The sequence below is a fragment of the Heterodontus francisci genome, chromosome 4 (genome assembly GCF_036365525.1).
Source record: "Heterodontus francisci isolate sHetFra1 chromosome 4, sHetFra1.hap1, whole genome shotgun sequence".
In the NCBI taxonomy this organism is placed as follows: domain Eukaryota; kingdom Metazoa; phylum Chordata; class Chondrichthyes; order Heterodontiformes; family Heterodontidae; genus Heterodontus; species Heterodontus francisci.
The window spans coordinates 25,244,644-25,268,250 of NC_090374.1; the positions used below are offsets into that span (position 1 = coordinate 25,244,644).

Here is a 23,607-nt window from a genome sequence, read left to right on the forward strand (position 1 = left end):
GACTTAACTACTCCAATGCACTCCTGGCTGGTCTCCCACATTCTGCTCTCCAAAAAGTTGAGGTCATCCAAAGTTGTGCTCTCCATGTCTTAACTCACACCAAGTCCTGTTCCCTATCACTCCTGTGCTCGCTAACCTACATTGGCTCCCAGTCAAGCAACAACCTGTTTTAAAATTCTCATCCTTGTTTTCAAATCCTTCCATGGACTCACCCTTCACTATCTCTCCAATCCCCTCCGGCCTCACAACCCTTCAAGATATCTGCACTCCTCTAATTCCGGCCACTTGTACAGCCCAGATTTAAATCACTCCACCATTGACAGCCATGCCTTCAGTTGCCTCGGCCCCAAGCACCAGAATACCCTCCCTACACCTCTCCACTTCTGCACCTCGCTTTCCTCACTTGACATTCCTTAAAAGCTACCTCTTTGACCAAGCTTTTGATGAACTGACCTAATCTCTTTTGTGGCTCGGTGTCATACTTTCTGTTTTATAATGCTCCTGTAAAGCATCTTGGGACTTTATATAATGTTAAAGGGGCTTTAATAAATATAAGTACCTAACTTCATAGTCATTTACAGCATAGAAGGAAGCCATTTGGCCTATGGAGTCCATGCTGGCTCTCTGTAGAGCAATCCAGCCAGTCCCATTCCCCTGCTCTATCCCCGTAGCTTTTTATTTTATCCATTCAGAAGATGTGGGCATCGCTGGCTAGGCCAGCATTTATTGCCCACGTCGAATTGCCTTTGAGAAGGTGATGATCAGCTGCCTTCTTGAACCGCTGCAGTCCTTGGGGTGTAGGTACACCCACAGCACTGTTAGGAAGGGAGTTCCAGGATTTTGACCCAGCAACAGTGAAGGAACGGCGATATAGTTCCAAGTCAGGATGGTGTGTGGCTTGGAGGGGAGCGTGCAGTTGGTAGCGTTCCCATGCATCTGCTTCCCTTGTCCTTCTAGGTGGTAGAGGTCACGGGTTTGGAAGATGCTATCAAAGGCGCCTTGGTGAGTTGCTGCAGTGCATCTTGAATATGGTACATACTGCTGCCACTGTGCATGGGTGGTAGAGGTTGTGAATATTGAAGATGGTGGATGGGGTGCCAATCAAGCAGGCTGCTTTGTCCTGGATTATGTCGAGCTTCTTGAGTGTTGTTGGAGCTGCACCCAGCCAGGCAAGTATTCCATCACACTCCTGACTTGTGCCAAGTAGATGGTAGACAGGCACTGGGGAGTCAGGAGGTGAGTTACTCACTGCTGAATTCCCAGCCTCTGACCTGTTCTTGCAACCACAGCATGTATGTAGCTGGTCCAGTTCAGTTTCTTGTCAATGGTGACCCCAAGGATGTTGATAGTGGGGGATTCAGCAATGATAATGCCATTGAACATCAAGGGTAGATGGTTAGATTCTCTCTTGTTTTAGATGGTCATTGCCTGGCTCTTATTTGGCACGAATGTTACTTGCCACTTATCAGCCCAAGCATGGATGTTGTCCAGGTCTTGCTGCATATGGATACTGCTTCAGTATCTGAGGAGTCGCAAATGGTGCTGAACATTATTCAATCATCAGCGAACATCATGTCTTCTGACCTTATGATGGAGGGAAGATCATTGATGAAGCAGCTGAAGATGGTTGGGCCTAGGACACTACCCTGAGGAATTCCTGCAGTGATGTCCTGGGACTGAGATGATTGACCTCCAACAATCACAAGTTTCCTTTGTGTTAGTATGACTCCAACCAACAAAGATTTTTCCCTTGATTCCCATTAACTTCAGTTTTGCTAGGGCTCCTTGATGCCACAATCGTTCAAATGCTGCTTTGATGTCAAGGGCAGTCACTCTCACCTCATCTCTGGAGTTCAGCTCAAGGCTGTAATAAGATCAGGAGCTGAGTGGCCCTGGGGGAACTAAAACAGAGCGTCACTGAGCAGGTTATTGCTGAGTAAATGCCGCTTGATAGACCTGTCAACGACACCTTCCATCACTTTACTGATGATGGGGAGTAGACTGATGGGCAGTAATTGGCCGGGTTGTATGTCCTTTGTTTTTGGACAGGACATACCTGGACAATTTTCCACATTGCCGGGTAGATGCAAGTGTTGTAGCTGTACTGGAACAGCTTGGCTAGGAGCGCGGCTCGTTCTGCAGCACAATTTTTCAGTGCTAATGCCAGAAGGTTGTCAGTGGCCCATAGCCTTTGCAGTATATACTGCCTTCAGCCATTTCTTGATATTATGTGGAGTGAATTGGATTGGCTGAAGACTGGCATCTGTGTTGCTGGGGACCTCAGGAGGATGCCAAGATGGATCATCCACTCAATACTTCTGGTTGAAGATGGATGCAAATGCTTCAACCTTGTCTTTTGCACTGATGTGCTGGGCCCCCCCATCACTGAGGATGGGGATATTTGTGGAGCCTCCTCCTTCTGTCAGTTGTTTCATTGTCCACCACCATTCATGACTGGAGGTGGCAGAACTGCAGAGCTTAGATCTGATCAGTTGGTTGTGCTTAGCCCTGTCTATTGCACGCTGTTTCCGCTGTTTGGCATGCAAGTAGTCCTGTGTTGTAGCTTCACCCAGCTGACAACTCATTTTGAGGTATGCCTGGTGCTGCTCCTGGCATGCCCTCCTGCACTCTTCATTGAACTAGAGTTGGTCCCCCGGCTTGATGGTAATGGTAGAGTGCGGGATATGTCCGGCCATGAGGTTACAGATTGTAGTTGAATACAATTCTGCTGCTGCTGATGGCCCACAGCACCTCATGGATCCCCAGTTTTGAGTTGTTAGAGCTGTTCGAAATTTATCCCATTTGGCATGGTGATAGTGCCACACAAGATGGTAGGTACCCTCAATGTGAAGATGGGACTGTGTGATGATCACTCCCGCCAATACTGTCATGGACAGATGCATCTGCGACAGGAAGCTTGGTGAGGAAGAAGTCAAGTAGGTTATTCCCTCTTTTTGGTTCCCTCACCACCTGCCGCAAACCCAGTCTAACAGCTATTTAAGACTCGGTCAGTAGTGGTGCTACCGAGCCACTCTTGATGATGGACATTGAAGTCCCCCACCCAGAGTATATTCTCTGCCCTTGCTACCCTCAGTGCTTCTTCCAATTAATGTTCAATATGGAGAAGCACTGATTCATCAGCCGAGGGGTGGGTGGGCGGTAGATGGTCATCAGCAGAAGGTTTCCTTGCCATGTTTGACCCGATGCCATGAAACTTCACAGGTTCCACAGTCAATGTTGAGGACTCCCAGGGCAACACCCTCCCAACTGCATACCCATATGCCGACAGCTCTAGGAGGTCTGTCATGCTGGTGGCGCAGGACATACCCGGGAATGGTGACTGCGACATTGTTTTCAAGGTATGATTCCGTGAGTATGACTATGTCAGACTGTGGAACAGCTCTCCCAATTTTAGCACGAGTCCCCAGATGTTTGTAAGGAGGACTTTGCAGGGTCGACAGGGCTGGTTTTGCCGTTGTCCTTTCCAGTGCCTAGATTGATGCTGGGTGGTCTGTCCGGTTTCATTCCTCTTCTTAGACTTTGTAGTGGTTTGATACAACTGAGTGGCTTGCTAGGCCATTTCAGAGGGCAATCTCGAGTCAACCACATTGCTGTGGGTCTGGTGTCACATGTAGTCCAGACCAGGAAAGGTTGGCAGATTTCCTTCCCTAAAGGACATTCATGAACCAGTTGGGTTTTTACAACAATCAACAATGGTTTCATGGTCACCACTAGACTAGCTTTTTTTAAAATTCCAGATTTATTAATTGAATTCAAATTCCACCATCTGCCGTGTCCCCAGAGCATTAGCCTGGGGCTCTGGGTTACTAGTCGAGCAACATTTCCACTATGCCACCGCCTCCCCTCTGCAAGTTCATTTCTTTCAAGTGCCCATCCAATTTCCTTTTGAAATCATTGATTGCCTTTGCTTCCACCACCCTCATGGGTAGTGAGTTCCAGGTCATTACCACTCGCTGCGTAAAAATGTTCTTCCTTACATTCCCCCTGCATCTCTTGCCCAAAACCTTCAGTCTGTGTCAACCTCCTTCCTCCAAGTAGAACAACAGCAGCTTTTCCAAACTAACCTTGGAACTAAAATCCCCCGTCCCTGGGACAACTCTGGTAAAACTCCTCTGCAACCTCTCAAGGACCCTCCTAAAGTGTGGTGACCGGAACTGAATGCTATACTCCAGTTAGGGACTAACCAGAGCTTTTTAAAGGTTCAGTATAACTTCCCTGCTTTTGTACTCTATGCCTCTATTTATGAAGCCCAAGATCCCATATGCTTTGCTAACCACTATCTCAATATGTCCTGCCACCTTCAAAGATCGACGCACATGCACCCCCAGGTCCTTCTATTCCTGCACACTCTTTAGAAGTGCACCATCTGTATTGCCTGTATTCCCTTCTGCCAAAATGCATCACCTCACAGTTCTATGTATTAAATTCCATCAGCCACTTGTCCGCCCAGTCTGCTAGCCTATCTATATCCTGTTGCATGCAGTTCATATTATCCTTATTGTTGGCCACTCCTCCACATTTGGTATCATCGGCAAATTTTGAAATTCTCCTCTGTATTCCAAGATCCAAGTCAATTATATATAGTTGTTGTTGTGCTCGGTCTAACTCCAGCCAGTGGAGAGTTTTCCCCCGATTCCCATTGACTTCAATTTTGCTAGGGCTCCTTGATGTCACACGGGGTCAAATGCTACCTTGATGTCAAAGGCATTCACTCTCACCTCACCTCTGGAATTCACCTCTTTTGTCCATGCTTGGACCAAGGCTGTGATGAGGTCTGGAGCCAAGTGGACCTGGCAGAAGCCAAACCAAGCATCGATGAGTAGGTTATTGCTGAATAAGTGTCACTTGATAGCACTGTCAGTGACATCTTTCATCACTTTGCTGGTGATTGAGAGTAGACTGATGGGGCAGTAATTGGACGGATTGGATTTGTCCTGCTTTTTGTCTGTCAGTGGTTAGAGCCTGCACAACACTCATTAAGCCTCCAGTTTCTATGCAAAGGAAGGGCATGCCCAATAATATACCTGTAGCACCGTGGAGGGTGAGGGGGATTTTCTTTGGCTGCTCCATGTTAGCAGCATTGTAAACATAAGAAAGAAAATTTTCCACAGTCACTGCATCTAATGAAGCATGCTAAAAGAATATGCTTACAATTTTCCTGATGGAATTTCCCCCTCCCTGGTTTATGGATTCTCTCCCAATGCCCCAGAAACATTTGCTGAAGCATTGAGAGTGATCCAAGTTCCTCAGAACACAGGCAGTGACTGCAACATCAGCCAACCAAAACAAGACAATGTGTGCACCAAGTATCCATTGTTCTAAGTTGACCCAGTCAAGTGATCATTGCATGTGCTCACTCGCTTCACTTGGCTTCTGGTAATGGATCTTTAGCAAGTGCATGAGAACCGTTCGGTGTCCTCCATCCCAGGAGGGTGCAGTACATTTCAAAGGGACCTTTCACCCGGAAAATGACGGGAGTTCCAGGATTTTGACCCAGAGACAGTGAAGGAACAGTGATATAGTTCCAAGTCAGGATGGTGTGTGACTTGGAGGGGAACTGGCAGGTGCTGGTGTTCCCATGCATTTGCTGCCCTTGTACTTCTAGTTGGTAGAGGTCGCGGGTTTGGAAGGTGCTGTCTAAGGAGCCTTGGTGCATTGCTGCAGTGCATCTTGTAGATGGTGCACACTGCTGCCACTGTGCGTCAGTGGTGGAGGGAGTGAATGTTTGTGGATGGGGTGCCAATCAAGCGGGCTTCTTTGTCCTGGATGGTGTCGTGCTTCTTGAGTGCTGTCGGAGCTGCACCCATCCAGACAAGTGGAGAGTATTTCATCACACTCCTGACTTGAGCCTTGTAGATGGTGGACAGGCTTTGGGGAGTCAGGAGGTGAGTTACTCACCGCAGGATTCCTAGCCTCTGACCTGTTCTTGTAGCCACGGTATTTATATGGCTACTCCAGTTCAGTTTCTGGTCAATGGTAGCCCCTAGGATGTTGATAGTGGGGGAATCTGCAATGGTAATGCCATTGAATGTCGAGGGGAGATGGTTATATTCTCTCTCATTTGCGATAGTCAGTGCCTGGCGCTTGTGTGGCGTGAATGTTACTTGCCACATATCATCCAAGCCTGATATTGTCCAGGTCTTGCTGCATTTCTGCAGCAGTGGAGTACTGAGGGAGAGCTGTACAACATCTTTGCAACATCTTTCGGATGAGACATTAAAGCAAGGGTCCGTCTGTCTTCTCAAGTGGGCGTAAAAGATCACGTGGAACGATAAAGAAGAAGAAAAGCAGGGGAGTTCTTCCTGGTGCCCCGGCCAATATTCATCCCTCAGCCTTCATCACTAAAAACAGATTATCTGGTCATTATCACATTGTTCTTTGTGGGAGCTTGCTGTGTGAAAATTGACTGCCTCGTTTCCAATGTTACAACAGTGACTACACTTGAAAAGTACTTCAACAGCTGGAAAGTGCTCTGAGACATCCTGATGCAAGTTCTCTCTTTATTTATCAGAGCAAAATACTGCAGATGCTGGAAATCTGCAATAAAAACAGAAAATGCTGGAAATGTTCATGAGACAAAAACAGAGTTAACATTTCAAGTTGATGGCCTTTCATTAGAACAGACCTATTGCCTCCCATTGAGGTAAAAGAGTCAGAGGGGAGATAAAGGGAACTTTTTACACACAGCAACTTGTTATGATCTGGGAATGCACCTTCTGAAAGGGTGGTGAGAACAGATTCCTTAGTAACATTCAAAGGGAAATTGGATATATATTTGAAATGGAAATGATTTGCAGGGATATGGGGAAAGAGAAGGGAATGGCACTGATTAGATAGCTCTTCCAAAGACCCAGCCCAGACACGATGGGCCGAATGGCCTCCTTCTGTGGTGTAAGTTTCAATGATTTGCATTCTTATAACGCCCTATAAAGCAGTTGGAATGTCACAAAGCCACTTCAAATACAGAGAGTTACTTTCTTTCGGAGTGCACTGCCTGTTGTTAATGAGGACAACATTTAAGTTGAAATAAAGAAAATGCTGGTGTTGTTTGTTCCAGATCCGCAATGTTGCTACTAACCGATGTGTGGACAGTAAACACGGAGCGACAGGAGCAGAGCTGAGACTGGACGTCTGCATCAAGGATGGCTCAGAGCGCACCTGGTCACATGAGCAGGTACCACAAAGTTTAGTTGTGGCTCTTTTATCATCGAGAAACCTAAGGGGAAAGGGTCCGGCTTCGTAGTGCAGGGCACTATCATCAACGAAAGCAGCACTGGAGAAGGTGAAATAAACTCCTCCAGCCCTATAACTCCACCAATTCTGCCCTCTTGCGCATCCCCTATTTTAATCGCTTTATCATCGACAACCATGCTTTCAGCTGTCTAGGCCCTAAGCTTTGGAGTTCCCTCCTTAAATCTCTCTAGCTCTCTCTCTGCCTTTAAGACCTACCTCCACCTGTCTTAATATCTCCTTAAGTGGCATGGCGTCATGTTTTGTTTGACAACACTCCTGTGTAGCACCTTGGGACACTTTACTACATTAAAAGCGCTATATGAATGCAAGGTGGTTTTGGTGTTGTTATTTAAATAGATCGAGAAGTAACTGTTAGATGCTGCCAAGGATGGGTGTTAAAAACCTGCTGATTGTAAAAGGAATGGAAGTCTGAAGGGTTCTCCCTGATTTCTGGCCAATATTTATCCTTCAACTGCCATCATTAAAATAGATTATCTGATCATTAGCACTTTGCTGCTTGTGGGAGATTGCTGTGTGTGAATTGAATGCTGCATTTGCTACACTTTTATTCAATTGGCTGTAAAGCACTTTAAGATGTCTCAAGCTTGTAAAAGGAGCTAGACAAATGCAATCCTTTCCTTCTGAGACACAGGTCCCCAGGTAGTTTCCTCTATTTCCCCCCCACCTCCCCTTCCCAAAAGCTGCATTAGCATCCAACTGAATCATAGAAATGCTCTGAAATCATAGAAATGCTCCGACCCTGTGTTTTCAGGGCAGGATATTCCTGGCCCCGGGGTGGAGGGCCAGGAGGTGGGGAGGGTGGGTGTGGGCCAGGATGGCTCCCCAACTCAATCTTGTCACCGGGTAAGTTTCCCAATGGCAGGACAGGATGGTGATTGGCTACCCACCAAACAAAGGCAGTGGTGGGGAGGCGGTGGCGTAGTGGTATTATCACTGGCCTAGTAACCCAGAAACCCAGGCTAATGCTCTAGGGACATAGGTTCGAATCCCACCACAGCAGAAGGTGAAATTTGAATTCAATTAATGAATCTGGAATTAAAAAGATGATCTAATGATAGCCATGAAACTATTGCCAATTGTTGTAAAAATCCATCTGGTTCACTAATGTCCTTTAGGGAAGGAAATCTGCTGTCCTTACCTGGTATGGTCTACATGTGACTCTAGACCCACAGCAATGTGTTTGACTCTTACATGCCCTCTGAAATGGCTTAGCAAGCCACTCAGTTGTATCTAACCGCTACGAAGTCAATCACAGTGGGTGTACCTACCCACATGGACTGCAGCGGTTCAAGAAGGCAGCTCACCACCACCTTCTCAAAGGCAATTAGGGATGGGCAATAAATGCTGGCCTGGCCAGCGACGCCCACATCCCATGAACGAATAAAAAAAAAAGCCAATTTAAATAACTAAAGGCCCTATTAAGGGCTATTTTCCCAGTTCCGCTGGCATTTTTCTGGTGGTGGAGTGGCACCACACCCCCGCCATGTGGAGAGGCTGCCAGCTTCGTGGAGTCATAGAGTCATTTATGGCACAGAAGGAGGCCATTTGGCCCATCGAGTCCATGCCGGCTCTCTACAGAGCTATGCAGTCAGTCCCACTCCCTGGCTCGATCCCCATAGCCCTGCAAGTCTATTTCCTTCCAGTGGCCATCCAATTTCTTCTTGAAGTCATTGATCATCTCCACTTCCACCACCCTGGTGGGCAGTGAGTTCCAGGTCATTCTCACCTGCTATGTAAAAAGGTGCTTCCTCATATTCTCCCTACATCTTTTGCCCAAAATTTTCAATCTGTGTCCCCTGGTCCTTGTACCATTTGTTAATGGGAACAGATTTTCCTTGTCTAACTTATTTAAGCCTGTCATAATCTTATACACTTCTATTAAATCTCCCCTCAATCTCCTTTGTTCTAAGGAGAATAAACCCAGCTTTTCAACCTAACCTTGCCAACCAAAATCCTCCATCCATGGAGCCATTCTGGTAAATCTCCTCAGCACTCTCTCAAGGACCCTCACATCCTTTCTGAAGTGTGGTGACCAGAATTGGATGCAATACTCCAGTTGGGGCCGAACCAGAGCTTTATAAAGGTTCAACATAACTTCCCTGCTTTTGTACTCCATGCCTCTATTTATGAAGCCCAAGATTCCATACGCTTTACGAACCACTCTCTCAATATGTCCTGCCACATGCACCCCCAAGTCCCTCTATTCCTGCACACTCTTTAGAACTGTCATTAAGCTGGAGGCTCCATCCCCCAAAGGCGGGACCACAGGCAGAAAGGTCACCCCCGTGGACCCAATAGTCTTGGCCCCTCTGAGCTTAATTATTTTACTTACCTCTCCGTCTCAATCCCCAACTAGCCTCAGTAGTGCTCACCTTTCCCAACCATTGATTGGGCCGCCTGCATCTACCTCCCGCCTGCTATCCTTAATTGGACCGCAAGCCTGGAGGCAACCAATTAAGAGGCCACCTCCCTGAAGATTGCTGAGCTGGTCCCACTGCCAGCAAGTGTGGGCTCAGACCCCTATTTGGTCCTGCCGTCGGGGTCCCGAAGCCTGCAGTAAAATCCAACCCAATGAATCAGCAAGTGGCTGTCACGCTCCACCATTATAATGGCAGCTTTCATTAAAATCTGGTCTCCTTTCACATCCCACTCTCATTGAAACCAATTCACAAAGCTCTGGACATAATAAAACGTTCTACAGTCTATGCACCCTCCCATCTGCTGACTTTATGGAGCTCAAGATACTCTGTGGAAAAAATGCATTCCTTGCCAATGGTCCACCCTAAACACTGTACCAAATCAACATTGAGTTATAAGAAAGTAGGAACCTAGGAAATGAGGGCGGCACATCGGCGCAGTGGTTGGCACCGCAGCCTCACAGCTCCAGCGACCCGGGTTCAATTCCAGGTACTGCCTGTGTGAAATTTGCAAGTTCTCCCTGTGTTTGTGTGGGTTTCCTCCCACAGCCAAGGACTTGCAGGTTGATAGGTAAATTGGCCATTATGAAATTGCCCCTAGTATAGGTAGGTGGTAGGGGAATATAGGGACAGGTGAGGATGTGGTAGGAATGTGGGGTTAGTGTAGGATTAGTATAAATGGGTGGTTAATGGTCAGCACAGACTCGGTGGGCCGAAGGGCCTGTTTTAGTGCTGTATCTCTAAATAAAAAATAAAATAAAGAGCAGGAGTAGGCCATTCAGCCCCTCTAACCCACTCTGCCATTCAGCTAGATCATGGCTGATCTTCTACCTCAACACCATTTTCCCGCACTATTCCCATATCCCTTGATATCTTTAATATCTAGAAATCTATCAATCTCTCTCTTGAATATACTCAGTGACTGAGTCTCCACAGTCCTCTGGGATAGAGAATTCCAAAGATTCACCACCCTCGGAGTGAAGAAATTCCTCCTCATCTCAGTCAAAAATGGCCTACCCCTTATTCTGAGACTGGGTCCCCCGGTTCTGGACTCCCCAAACAGGGAAGACATCCTTCCTGCATTAACCCTGTCGAGTTCTGTAAGAATGTTGTATGTTTGAATGAGATCTCCTCTCATTCTTCTAAACTGCAGAGAATAAAGGCCCAGTCTATTTAATCTTTCCTCATAGGACAATCCCTCCATCCCAGGAATTAGTTTGGTGAGCCTTCATTGCACTCCCTCTATGGCAAGTATATATTTTCTGAGGTAAGGAGACGAAAACTACACTCCAGATGCAGTCTCACCAAGGCTCTATATAATTGCAGTAAGATATCTTTACTGCTTTACTCAAATCCTTTTGTAATGAAGGGAAACATACCATTTGCCTTCTTAAATAAAAGCAAAATACAGCGGATGCTGGAAATGTGAAATAAAAACAAGAAATGCTGGAACCACTCAGCAGGTCTGGCAGCATCTGTGGAAAGAGAAGCAGAGTTAACGTTTCGGGTCAGTGACCCTTCTTCGGAACTGACAAATATTAGAAAGGTCACAGGTTATAAGCAAGTGAGGTGGGGGTGGGGCAAGAGATAACAAAGGGGAAGGTGTAGATTGGACAAGGCCACATAGCTGACCAAAAGGTCATGGAGCAAAGGCAAACAATATGTTAATGGTGTGTTGAAAGACAAAGCATTAGTACAGATAAGGTGTTAACGGACTGAAGATTGAACAGCAGCAAGTGCAAACATGAAAAAAAACAGTGGGTAAGCAAACTGAACAAACTAAGATGAAATGAAATAAATGCAAAAAAAAGAAAGATTGTAAAAAATGTAAAAAAGAAAAAAAGAAAAAATAACTAAAAATGAAAGTAAAATGGGGGGCTGTCATGCTCTGAAATTATTGAACTCAATGTTCAGTCCGGCAGGCTGTAGTGTGCCTAATCGGTAGATGAGATGCTGTTCCTCGAGCTTGCGTTGATGTTCACTGGAACACTGCAGCAATCCCAGGACAGAGATGTGAGCATGAGAACAGGGGGGAGTGTTGAAATGGCAAGCAACCGGAAGCTCAGGGTCCTGCTTGCGGACTGAGTGGAGGTGTTCCGCAAAGCGGTCACCCAGTCTGCGCTTGGTCTCCCCAATGTAGAGGAGACCACATTGTGAGCAGCGAATACAGTATACTACATTGAAAAAAGTACAAGTAAATCGCTGCTTCACCTGAAAGGAGTGTTTGGGGATTGGGATAGTGAAGAGAGAGGAGGTAAATGGGCAGGTATTACACCTCCTGTGATTGCAGGGGAAAGTGCCATGGGACGGGGATGAGGTGGTGGGGGTAATGGAGGAGTGGACCAGGGTGTCGTAGAGGGAACGATCCTTTCGGAATGCTGACAGGGGAAGGGAGGGGAAGGTGCATTTGGTAATGGCATCACGCTGGAGGTGATCTTTTGGATATGGAGGCTGATGGGGTAGAAAGTGAGGACAAGGGGAACCCTGTCACAGTTCTGGGAGGGAGGGGAAGGGTTGAGGGCAGAGGTGCGTGAAATGGGCCGGACACGGTTGAGGGCCCTGTCAACAACAGAGGGGGGGAATCCTCGGTTGAAGAAAAAGGAGGTCATACCAGAAGCACCGTCATGGAAGGTAGCATCATCAGAGCAGATGCGTCGGAGACAGAGAAACTGGGAGAATGGAATGGAGTCCTTACAGGAGGTAGGGTGTGAAGAAGTGTAGTCGAGGTAGCTGTGGGAGTCGGTGGGCTTATAATGAATATTAGTAGGCAACCTATCCCCAGAGATGGAGACAGAGAAGTCGAGGAAGGGAAGGGAAGTGTCAGAGATGGACCATGTAAAGGTGAGAGAAAGGTGGAAATTGGAAGCAAAGTTGATAACGTTTTCCAGTTCGGGGCGGGAGCAGGAAACGGCACCGGTACAGTCATCAATGTACCGGAAAAAGAGTTGGGGGAGAGGGCCTGAGTAGGACTGGAAGAAAGAATGCTCGACATGTCCCACAAAAAGACAGGCATAACTAGGACCCATGCGGGTACCCATAGTGACACCTTTTACTTGAAGGAAGTGCGTGGAGTTGAAGGAGAATTTGTTCAATGTGAGAACAAGTTCAGCCAGGCGGAGCAGGGAGGTGGTGGATGGGGACTGGTTGGGCCTCTGTTCCAGGAAGAAGCAGAGGGCCCTCAAACCATCCTGGTGGGGGATGGAGGTGTAGAGCGATTGGACGTCCATAGTGAAGAGGAGGCGGTTGGGACAAGGAAACTGGAAATTGTCAAAATGACGTTGGGCGTCAGAAGAGTCACAGATGTAGGTGGGAAGAGACTGGACCAGCGAAGAAAAGATAGAGTCAAGATAGGAAGAAATAAGTTCAGTGGGGCAGGAGCAGGCTGACACAATGGGTCTGCCGGGTCAGTCCTGTTTGTGGATTTTAGGAAGGAGGTAGAAGCGGGCTGTCTGGTGTTGCGGGACTATGAGGTTGGAAGCTGTAGAGGGAAGATCTCCAGAGGAGATGAGGTCAGTGACAGTCCTTTGGACCGTGGCTTGATGTTTGGTGGTGGGGTCATGGTCCAGAGGGAGGTAGGAAGAAGTGTCTGTGAGTTGGTGTTGAGCTTCTGCAAGGTAGAGGTCGGTGCGCCATACAACAACAGCACCACCCTTGTCTGCAGGTTTGCCTTCTTAATTGCTTGCTGTACCTGCATGTTAGATTTCAGTGACTCATGAACAAGGACACCCAAGTCCCTTTGAAATTCAACACTTCCCAGCCTCTCAGCATTTAAGAAATACTCTGTATTTCTGTTTTTCCTACCAAAGTGGATAACCTCACATTTCTCCACATTGTATTCCATCTGCCAAATTTTTTCCCTTTCGCTTAGCCTCTCCAAATCCCCTTGAAGTGTCTTTGCATCCTCCTTACAATGCAGACTTCCACCTAGTTTTGTGTCATCCTCAAACTTGGAAACATTACATTTAATCCCCACATCCAAATCATTGATATAGATTGTGAATAGCTGGGGCCCAAGCACTTATCCTTGCGGTATCCGAGTAGTCACAGCCTGCCAATCTGAAAATTACCCATTTATGCCTACTCTCTATTTTCTGTCCATTAATCAGCTCTGAATCCATGCCAGTATATTTCCCCCAATCCCATGTGCTCTAATTTTTGTTTACCAACCTCTTGTATGGGAGCTTATCAAAAGCTTTCTGAAAATCTAAATTCATCGGTTCCCCCTTATCTATTTTGCTAGTTATATCCTCAAAAACATCCAACAGTTTTGTTAAACATGATTACCCTTTCATAAATCCAACCCAATCCTACCACTATTTTCTCAGTGTCCAGTTACCACGTCCTTTATTATAGATTCTAGCATTTTCCGTACAACTGACCTTCTAATAGGTCTGTAGTTCCCTGTTTTCTCTCTCCCTTCTTTCTTAAATGGTGGGGTTACATTTGCCACCTTCCAATCTGCAGGAAACATTTCAGAGTCTATAGAATTTTGAAAGATGACCACCAATGCATCTATTATCTCTACAGCCAACTCTTTCAACACTCTGGGATGTAGATCATGGTCCAGGGGATTTATCTACTTTAAGTCCCAATAATGTCTCTAGTACTTTTTTTTTACTAATATTAATATCTTGCAGTTATTCATTTACACTAGTCCATTATTTCTGGGAGTTTATAGTATTTTCCTCCGTGAAAACAAACACAAAGTATTTGTTTAGTTTCTCTGCCATTTCCTTCATCCCCATTATAAATTCTCCTGACTTCACTTGTAATCGACCCACATTTGTCTTTGCTAATCTTTTCCTTTTTACATACCTATAGAAGCTTTAACAGCCCATTTTTAAGTTTCTCACTAGTTTACTCCCATAATCTTATTTTCCCTTTCTTATTCTTTTTCTTGGTCCTCCTTTGCAGAATTCTGAAATGCTCCCAATTCTCAGGCTTGCCATTTTTTGGCAACTTTATACTCCTCTTCCTTTGCTCTAATGTAATCCTTGATTTCTTCCGTTAGCCACGGTTAGAACACTTTCCTTGCTGGGTTTTTGTGCATTAAAGAAATATATTATTGTTACAAACTATGTATTAGTTCTTTAAATGTTAGCCATTGCCTGTCTACCATCATATTTTTTAATGTAGTTTCATAGTCCACCATAGTCAATTTGCCCCTCATACCTTCATAGTTTCCTTTGCTTTGTTTAAGACCCTAGTTTCTGATTGAACTACATCACTTTCAAACTTAATGTAAAATTCTATCATATTATGGTCACTCTTTCCTAAAGGCTTCTCTACAACAAGTTATCAATTTGCCCTTTTTCATTGCACAATACCAGATCGAAAACCCTCGTTGGTTCCTCAACATACTGCTCTAGAAAACCATCTCACATACCAGTCCAAGAATTTGTCCTCCACAACATTAGTACCAATAATGTTCACCCAGTCTATATATAGATTGAAATCCCCCATGATTACTGTATTACCCTTGTTACATGCACCTCTAATTTCCTGATTTCTATTGTGCTTTACATTACCACTGCTGTTTGGTGGTCTATAAACAACTCCGACCAATGTTTTCTGCCTCTTGCTGTTTCTTAGTTCCATCCAAACTGATTCGACATCTTGATCTTTAGAACATAGGTCCTCTCTCACGACAGCCCTCTTTAATTGGGGCCTCAACATTTTACATTTTATATAAATGACTTAGATGAAGGGACCGAAGGTATGGTAGCTAAATTTGCTGATGACACAAAGATAGGTAGGAAAGTAACTTTTGAAGAGGACATAAGGGGGCTACAAAGGCATACAGATAGGTTAAGTGAGAGGGCAGAGACCTGGCAAATGGAGTATAATATGGGAAAGTGTGAAATTGTCCACTTTGACAGGAAGAATAAAGAGAAGCATATTATCTAAATGGTGAGAGATTGCAGAGCTCTGAGATGCAGAGGGATCTGGGTGTCCTAGTGCATGAATCGCAGAAGGTTAGCATGCAGGTACAGCACGTAATTAGGAAAGCTAATAGAATGTTATCATTTATCATGAGGGGAATTGAATACAAAAGTAGGGAGGTTATGCTTCAGCTACACAGGGCATTGGTGAGACCATATCTGGAGTACTGTGTACAGTACTGGTCTCCTTATTGAAGGAAGAATGTAAATGCATTGGAGGCAGTACAGAGAAGGTTTACTAGATGAATACCTGGAATGGGCGGGCTGTCTTATGGGGGAAGATTGGACAGGCTGGGCTTGTATCTGCTGGAATTTAGAAGGGTAAGAGGCGACTTGATCGAAGCGTGTAAGATCCTGAAGGTTCTTGACAAGGTAGATGTGGAAAGGATGTTTCCCCTTGTGGGAGAATCTAGAACTAGGGGTCACTGTTTAAAAATAACGGGTGGCCCATTTGAGAAGAGATGAGGAGAAATTTTTTCTCACAGAGGGTTGTGAGTCTTTGGAATTCTCTTCCTCAAAAGGTGGTGGAAGCAGAGTCTTTGAATATTTTTAAGGCAGAGGTAGATAGATTCTTGATAAGCAAGGGGGTGGAAGGTTATCAGGGGTAGGTGGAAATGTGGTGTAATCAGTTCAGCCATGAACTTATTGAATGGAGGAGCAGGCTCAAAAGGCCGAGTGGCCAACTCCTGCTCCGAGTTCGTATATTCATATCTTCGCATGTAACTAACAGAGCTAGCCACCGCCTTTTCCCAGCTTCCTGTCCTTCCTGAATGTCAAGTACCCGAGGATATTCAAATCCCAGCTTTGGTTTCCTTCTGGCCCTGTCTCTGTAATGGCTATCCGGACATACATATGAATTTCTATTTGAGCTGACAATTCATCTGTTTTATTGCAAATGTTGCAGGCATTCAGATACAGAGGCCTTAATTCTGTTTTTTTTTACTATTTTTGTAAACTCTGGCCCTATCTGCTGGCACACTCTTAGGTTTGCAATCATTGTCCCTTCTTGCCATACTCTGATCATCATTACCTTTATTGCTACCTTGATGTATTGCCTTCTCATTTCCCTCTAATTTATTCAATCTTCCCCAACGTGATCCCTTCCCCCTATTTAGTTTAAAGCTCTCTCTATTTCCCTAGTTATATAAAAGCAAAATACTGCGGATGCTGGAAATCTGAAACAAAAACAAGAAATGCTGGATTCACTCAGCAGGTCTGGCAGCATCTGTGGAAAGAGAAGCAGAGTTAACGTTTCGGGTCAGTGACCCTTCTTCGGAACTGACAAATATTAGAAAAGTCACAGATTATAAACAAGTGAGGTGGGGGTTGGGCAAGAGATAACAAAGGAGAAGGTGCAGATTGGACCAGGCCACATAGCTGACCAAAAGGTCACGGAGCAAAGGCAAACAATATGTTAATGGTGTGTTGAAAGACAAAGCATTAGTACAGATTAGGTGTGAATATACTGAATATTAAACATCAGCAAGTGCAAACCTGAAGAAAAACAACCTGAAAAAAACAGTGGGTAAGCAAACTGAACAAACTAAGATGAAATGAAATAAATGCAAAAAAAGATTGTAAAAAATGTAAAAAGGAATGCAAAAAAAGGGAAGAAAAAATAACTAAAAATGAAAGTAAAGTGGGGGGCTGTCATGCTCTGAAATTATTGAACTCAATGTTCAGTCCGGCAGGCTGTAGTGTGCCTAATCGGTAGATGAGATGCTGTTCCTCGAGTTTGCGTTGATGTTCACTGGAACACTGCAGCAATCCCAGGACAGAGATGTGAGCATGAGAGCAGGGGGGAGTGTTGAAATGGCAAGCAACCGGAAGCTCAGGGTCCTGCTTGCGGACTGAGCGGAGATGTTCCGCAAAGCGGTCACCCAGTCTGCGCTTGGTCTCCCCAGTGTAGAGGAGACCACACTGTGAGCAGCGAATACAGTATACTACATTGAAAGAAGTACAAGTAAATCGCTGCTTCACCTGAAAGGAGTGTTTGGGGCCTGGGATAGTGAGGAGAGAGGAGGTAAATGGGCAGGTATTACACCTCCTGCGATTGCAAGGGAAGGTGCCCTGGGACGGGGACGAGGTGGTGGGGGTAATGGAGGAGTGGACCAGGGTGTCGCGGAGGGAACGATCCCTTCGGAATGCTGACAGGGGAAGGGAGGGGAAGATGCAACTGGTAGTGGCATCACGCTGGAGGTGGCGAAAATGGCGGAGGATGATCCTTTGGATATGGAGGCTGGTGGGATGAAAAGTGAGGACAAGGGGAACCCTGTCACGGTTCTGGGAGGGAGGGGAAGGGGTGAGGGTAGAGGTGCGGGGAATGGGTCGGACACGGTTGAGGGCCCTGTCAACCACAGTGGGGGGAAATCCTCGGTTGAGGAAAAAGGAGGTCATATCAGAAGTACCGTCATGGAAGGTAGCATCATCAGAGCAGATGCGTCGGAGACGGAGAAACTGGGAGAATGGAATGGAGTCCTTACAGGAGGTAGGGTGTGAAGAAGTGTAGTCGAGGTAGCTGTGGGAGTCAGTGGGCTTATAATGGATATTGGTAGACAACCTATCCCCAGAGATAGAGACAGAGAAGTCGAGGAACGGAAGGGAAGTGTCAGAGATGGACCATGTAAAGGTGAGAGATGGGTGGAAATTGGAAGCAAAGTTGATAAAGTTTTCTAGTTCGGGGCGGGAGCAGGAAACGGCACCGATATAGTCATCAATGTACCGGAAAAAGAGTTGGGGGAGGGGGCCTGAGTAGGACTGGAACAAAGAATGCTCGACATATCCCACAAAAAGACAGGCATAACTAGGACCCATGCGGGTACCCATAGCGACACCTTTTACTTGAAGGAAATGCATGGAGTTGAAGGAGAAGTTGTTCAATGTGAGAACAAGTTCAGCCAGGCGGAGGAGGGTGTTGGTGGATGGGGACTGGTTGGGCCTCTGTTCCAGGAAGAAGCGGAGAGCCCTCAAACCATCCTGGTGGGGGATGGAGGTGTAGAGCGATTGGACGTCCATAGTGAAGAGGAGGCGGTTGGGACCAGGAAACTGGAAATTGTCAAAATGACGTAGGGCGTCAGAAGAGTCCCTAGTTATATGACTTGCTAGAACACTGCTCCCAGCATTTTGCTGATGGTCGAGAGTAGACTGTAATTGTCCAGATTGGATTTGTTATGCTTTTTGTGTACAGTGGGCAGTTTTCCACATTATCGGGTAAATGCCAGTATTGTAGCTGTAATGGAACAGCTTGGCTAGGGGTGCAGCTAGTTCTGGAGCACAAGTCTTCAGTACTACTGCCGGAATGTTGACAGTGCCCATAGCCCTTGTGGTATCCAGTGCCTTCTGCCATTTCTTGATATCACATCGAGTGAATCGAATTGGCTGAAGATTGGCATCTGTGACGCTGGTGACCTCAGGAGGAGGCTGAGATGGATCATCCACTTGACACTTCTGGCTAAAGATAGTTGCAAATGCTTCAGCCTTGTCTTTTGCACTGATGTGCTGGGCTCCCCCATCATTGAGGATTGAGATGTTTTTGGAGCCTCCTCCTCTGGTTAGTTGTTTAATTGTCCACCACCATTCACGACTGGATGCGGCAGGACTGCAGAGCTTCGATCTGATCTGTTGGTTGTGGGATCGCTTAGCTCTGTCTGTCTTATGCTGCTTCTGCTTTATTGTGTCTCAGTGTGCTTTACCTGCTTTGTAGGTAGGAGCCATTTCGACTCAACAACAACAACTTGTAATTATATTGTTCTCCCACCAACTGCACCGTAATTAGCTATTGAAAGAAGAATGTCTAGCATTTACATTATAACAGTGAATACACTTCAAAAAATACTTCATTGGCTGTAAAGTGCTTTATGTAGCTTTAGGTTGGCAAAACGTCCCAAGGTGCTTCACAAGAGGATTAACAAACAAAATTTGGTACCGAGCCACATAAGGAGATGTTAGGACAAATGACCAAAAGCTTGGTCAAGGAGGTAGATTTTGAGGAGCATTTGAAAGGAGGAGAGGGAGGTGGAGATTTGGCGAGGTTTAGGGAAGCAATTCCAGAGCTTGGGCCAAGGCAGCTAAAGGAGCAGTAGCGATGGTGGAGCAATTAAAATGGGGTATGCGCAAGAGGTCAGAATTGGGGGAGTCGAAAGATCTCGGAAGGTTGTAGGGTTGGAAGATGCTACAGAATCACGGAGGGGAAAGGCCATGGAGGGATTTGAAAATAAGGGTGTGAATTTTATAATTGAGGCATTGCTGGACTGGAAACCAATGCAGGTCAGCACTGAGTGAGTGAGATTTGGTGTGAGCGATGGCCTTTGAGAGGTCGTAACCCCTATTTTATGATTTAAAGGGGCTGCTGCTCAATTTTTGGCTCAGTTTCAGTCCAACACCTCTGATCCTTGACCACAAGGTCTGGAAGAGTTGCAAGCCAGTAACAGGACTGCACCTGAGTCTGGCAATAAAGCAGCAAGCAGGTCCATGACGTGACCCTTGGTGGTGGTGGGCAGTCACTCTGGCTGCCTGCCTCATCTTGTTTGTGCACTGGTGGCCCTGGAGAGGTAACCTGTGTTATCCGCCAGTACATTCAGGGCCGTCCACAACCGATGGGCACCGCAGGGTACGGAGGGGATACTTGTGACAACCCTACAGTTCTGCATCTCTCCTGATTATGTCAAATGAATGACAATCGGAGGAGATGTACAATGGGCAGCTGATCTGATATCACCCATTCTAAACTATTGCCTCAAGTGGAAATTACCCCAGAATGTCAAATTGACATAATATTATGCTTTAACATTCTGAGTTTCTTTCAGGTTATTTTGACTTTTTGTTTAAATTATGTTAGTGGGAGGCACTTGCTGAGCTGTTTTTCTATTAGTGACATTGGATAAACCCAGTGTCACCTTCACAGGTTTATTAGGCATAGATTTACACCCACGAACCGTGTTCTATCACCATGCATCCTGACTAAGCAAAACAGAACTAAGTTATCATTGACAGTTCTCATAGAACCAAAGAAGGAGGCCAATTGGCCCATTGTGCCTGTACCAGCCCTTTGAAAGAGCTATCCAATTCATTCCATTCCCCTGACTATTATTCCTATCTCTGGAAATGCATAGAATCATACAATCTTACAGCACAGAAGGAGGCCATTCGGCCAGTCATGTCTGTGCCGGCTCTTTGAAAGAGCTATGCAGTTTAGTCCCACATCCCAGCTTTTCCCCCACACCCTGCAAATTAGTCTGCCTCAAGTACATGTCCAATTGCCTTTTGAAAGTTCCTATGGAATCTTATTCCACCATCCTTTCAGGTAGCACACTCCAGATCTTAACAACTCTCTGTCTGCAGAAATTTCTCCTGAATTCACCTTCAGTTCTTTTGTCAATTACAAAAATCTATGACCTCTGGCGACCAATCCACTCACCAGATGAAACAGTTTCTTCCTATTTGCTCTGTCAAAATCCCTCACAATTTTTAACACCTCTAAAAGGTCTCCCTTAATATTCTCTGCTCTAAGTAAAACAATCTCAGCTTCTTCAATCTCTCCACATTACTGAAGTCCCTCATCCCTGGTACCTGGTATCATCCTGGTTAACCTCCACTGTACCCTCTCCAGGATCATGACATCCTTCCTAACGTGTGGTGCCCCAAATTTTGCACAATACTCCGTAGAAACATAGAAAATAGGAGCAGGAGTGGGCCATTTGGCCCTTCGAGCGTGCTCTGCCATTCATTATGATCATGGCTGATCATCCAACTCAGTAACCTGTTCCCGCTTTTGCCCCATATCCTTTGATCCCTTTAAACCCAAGACCTATATCTAAATCCTTCTTGAAAACATACAATGTTTTGGCTTCAACTGCTTTCTGTGGTAGCGAATTCCACAGGTTCACCACTCTCTGGATGAAGAAATTTCTCCTCATCTCAGTTCTGAATGGTTTACCCCATATCCTTAGACTATGACCCCTGGTTCTGAACTCCCCCACCATCGGTAACATCCTTCCTGCGTCTACCCTGTCAAGTCCTGTTAGAATTTTATAGGTTTCTATGAGATTTCCCTCACTCTTCTGAACTCCAGCGAATATAATCCTAACCGACTCAATCTGTCCTCATATGTCAGTCCTGCCATCCCAGGAATCAGTCTGGTAAACCTTCGCTGCACTCCCTCTAAAGCAAGAGCATCCTTCCTCAGATAAGGAGACCAAAACTGCACACAATATTTCAGGTGTGGCCTCACCAAGACCTGTATAATTGCAGCAAGACATCCCTGCTCCTGTACTCGAATCCTCTCGCTATGAAGGCCAACATACCATTTGCCTTTTTTACCGCCTGTTGGAACTGCATGCTTACCTTCAGTGACTGGTGTACGAGAACACCCAGGTCTCGTTGCATATTCCCCTCTCTCAGTTTATAGCCGTTCAGATAATAATCTGCCTTCCTGTTTTTGCTACCAAAGTGGTTAACCTCACATTTATCCACATTATACTGCATCTGCATCTGCCATGCATTTGCCCACTAACTCAACTTGTCCAAATCACCCTGAAGCCTCTCTGCATCCTCCTCACAGCTCACCCTCCCACTCCAGTATTTGGAGATATTACATTTATTTCCCTCATCTAAATCATTAATATAGCTGAGGTTTAACCAGAGATTTGTAAAGATTTAGCATGACATCCTTGTTTTTGTGTTCAATGCTCCTATTCACAAAGCCAAGTATCTCATATGCTTTCTTAACTGCCTTACCAACCTGCCCTGTCACCTTCAAAGACTTGTGAAAATGCACCCTCAGGGCCATCTGCTTGTGCATCACCACATCCCCCCCCCCCCCCCCTCCCACAACCTCAAAATATTACCATTTAGATAATGCTGCCAGTCCATGTTGTTTCTCCCAAACTGTATCACTTTCCATTTATCCACATTAAATTGCATCTGCCTTCTAAATGCCCATTTCACCAGTCTGTGTCCTCCTGAAGCCTGCTGCTATCATGTTCACTTTGGACTGAGTTACCAATTTTCGTGTTGTCCTCAGACTTCAATATTGTACTCCTATACCCAAGCCCTGGTCATTTATATAGCAAGAAAAGCAATATCCCAATACCAACTCCTTGGGGCCCCACTGCATACTTCTGTCCAGTCAGAACATACATTCACCACGACTCTCTGCCTCCTATTCCTTAGCCAATTTTGTACCCAGGTTATCACCATTTCTTTAATACTATGTGCTTCTATCTTCCAAATACATATTCAACACCTTTTGGTAAGTTACTATGGAATCTACTTCTACCACCCTTTCAGGGCACTGCACTCCAGTGCACTCCAGATCATAACAAAACAACATGAACAAAATTCTCCTAATTTCTCCTGTGAATTTTTAGCCAATTACCTTAATTCTGTGTCCTTTCATAACTGACCCTTGTGCCGGTGGAAATGGTCTCTCCCTATATACTCTATCAAAACCCCTCAAAATTTGGAAAACAACAGCAACCTTACATTTATATAGTGCCTTTAACATAATATAATGTACCAAGATGCTTCACAGGAGCATTATGAAACAAAATATGACACCAAACCACATAAGGAGATATCAGGTCAGGTGACCAAAAGCTTGGTCAGAGAGGTAGGTTTTAAGAAGTGTCTTACAGGAGGAAAGTGAGAAGGAGAGGTGGAGAGGTGTAGGGAGAGTATTCCAGTGCCTGGGGCCTAGGCAGCTGAAGCCGCAGCCACCTATAGTGGAGAAATTAAAATCAGGGATGTACAAGAGGCCAGAACTAGAGGAGCGCAGATATCTTGGTGGGTTGTGGGATTGGAGGAAATTACAGATATAGGGAGGGGTGAGGCCATGGAGAAATTAGAAAACAAAGATGAGAATGTTAAAATCAAGACATTGCTTGACCAGGGGCCAATGTGAGCACAGGGGTGATAGCGGAACGGGACTTGGTGCGAGTTAAGACATGGAAACAGTATTGGATGACCTCAACTTT

The 23,607-nt window shown here is 45.6% G+C and overlaps 1 protein-coding gene across 1 annotated transcript in view; it reads left to right on the forward strand.

Moving 5' to 3' along the window:
• Nucleotides 1-23,607, forward strand: part of galntl6 (polypeptide N-acetylgalactosaminyltransferase like 6) — a 1,388,519-nt gene that overhangs the window by 1,279,514 nt on the left and 85,398 nt on the right. Inside the window, exon 11 of the mRNA XM_068028772.1 lies at nt 7,079-7,195. Coding sequence (XP_067884873.1) covers nt 7,079-7,195 — 117 coding nt within the window. The remainder of the gene's footprint in view (nt 1-7,078; nt 7,196-23,607) is intronic.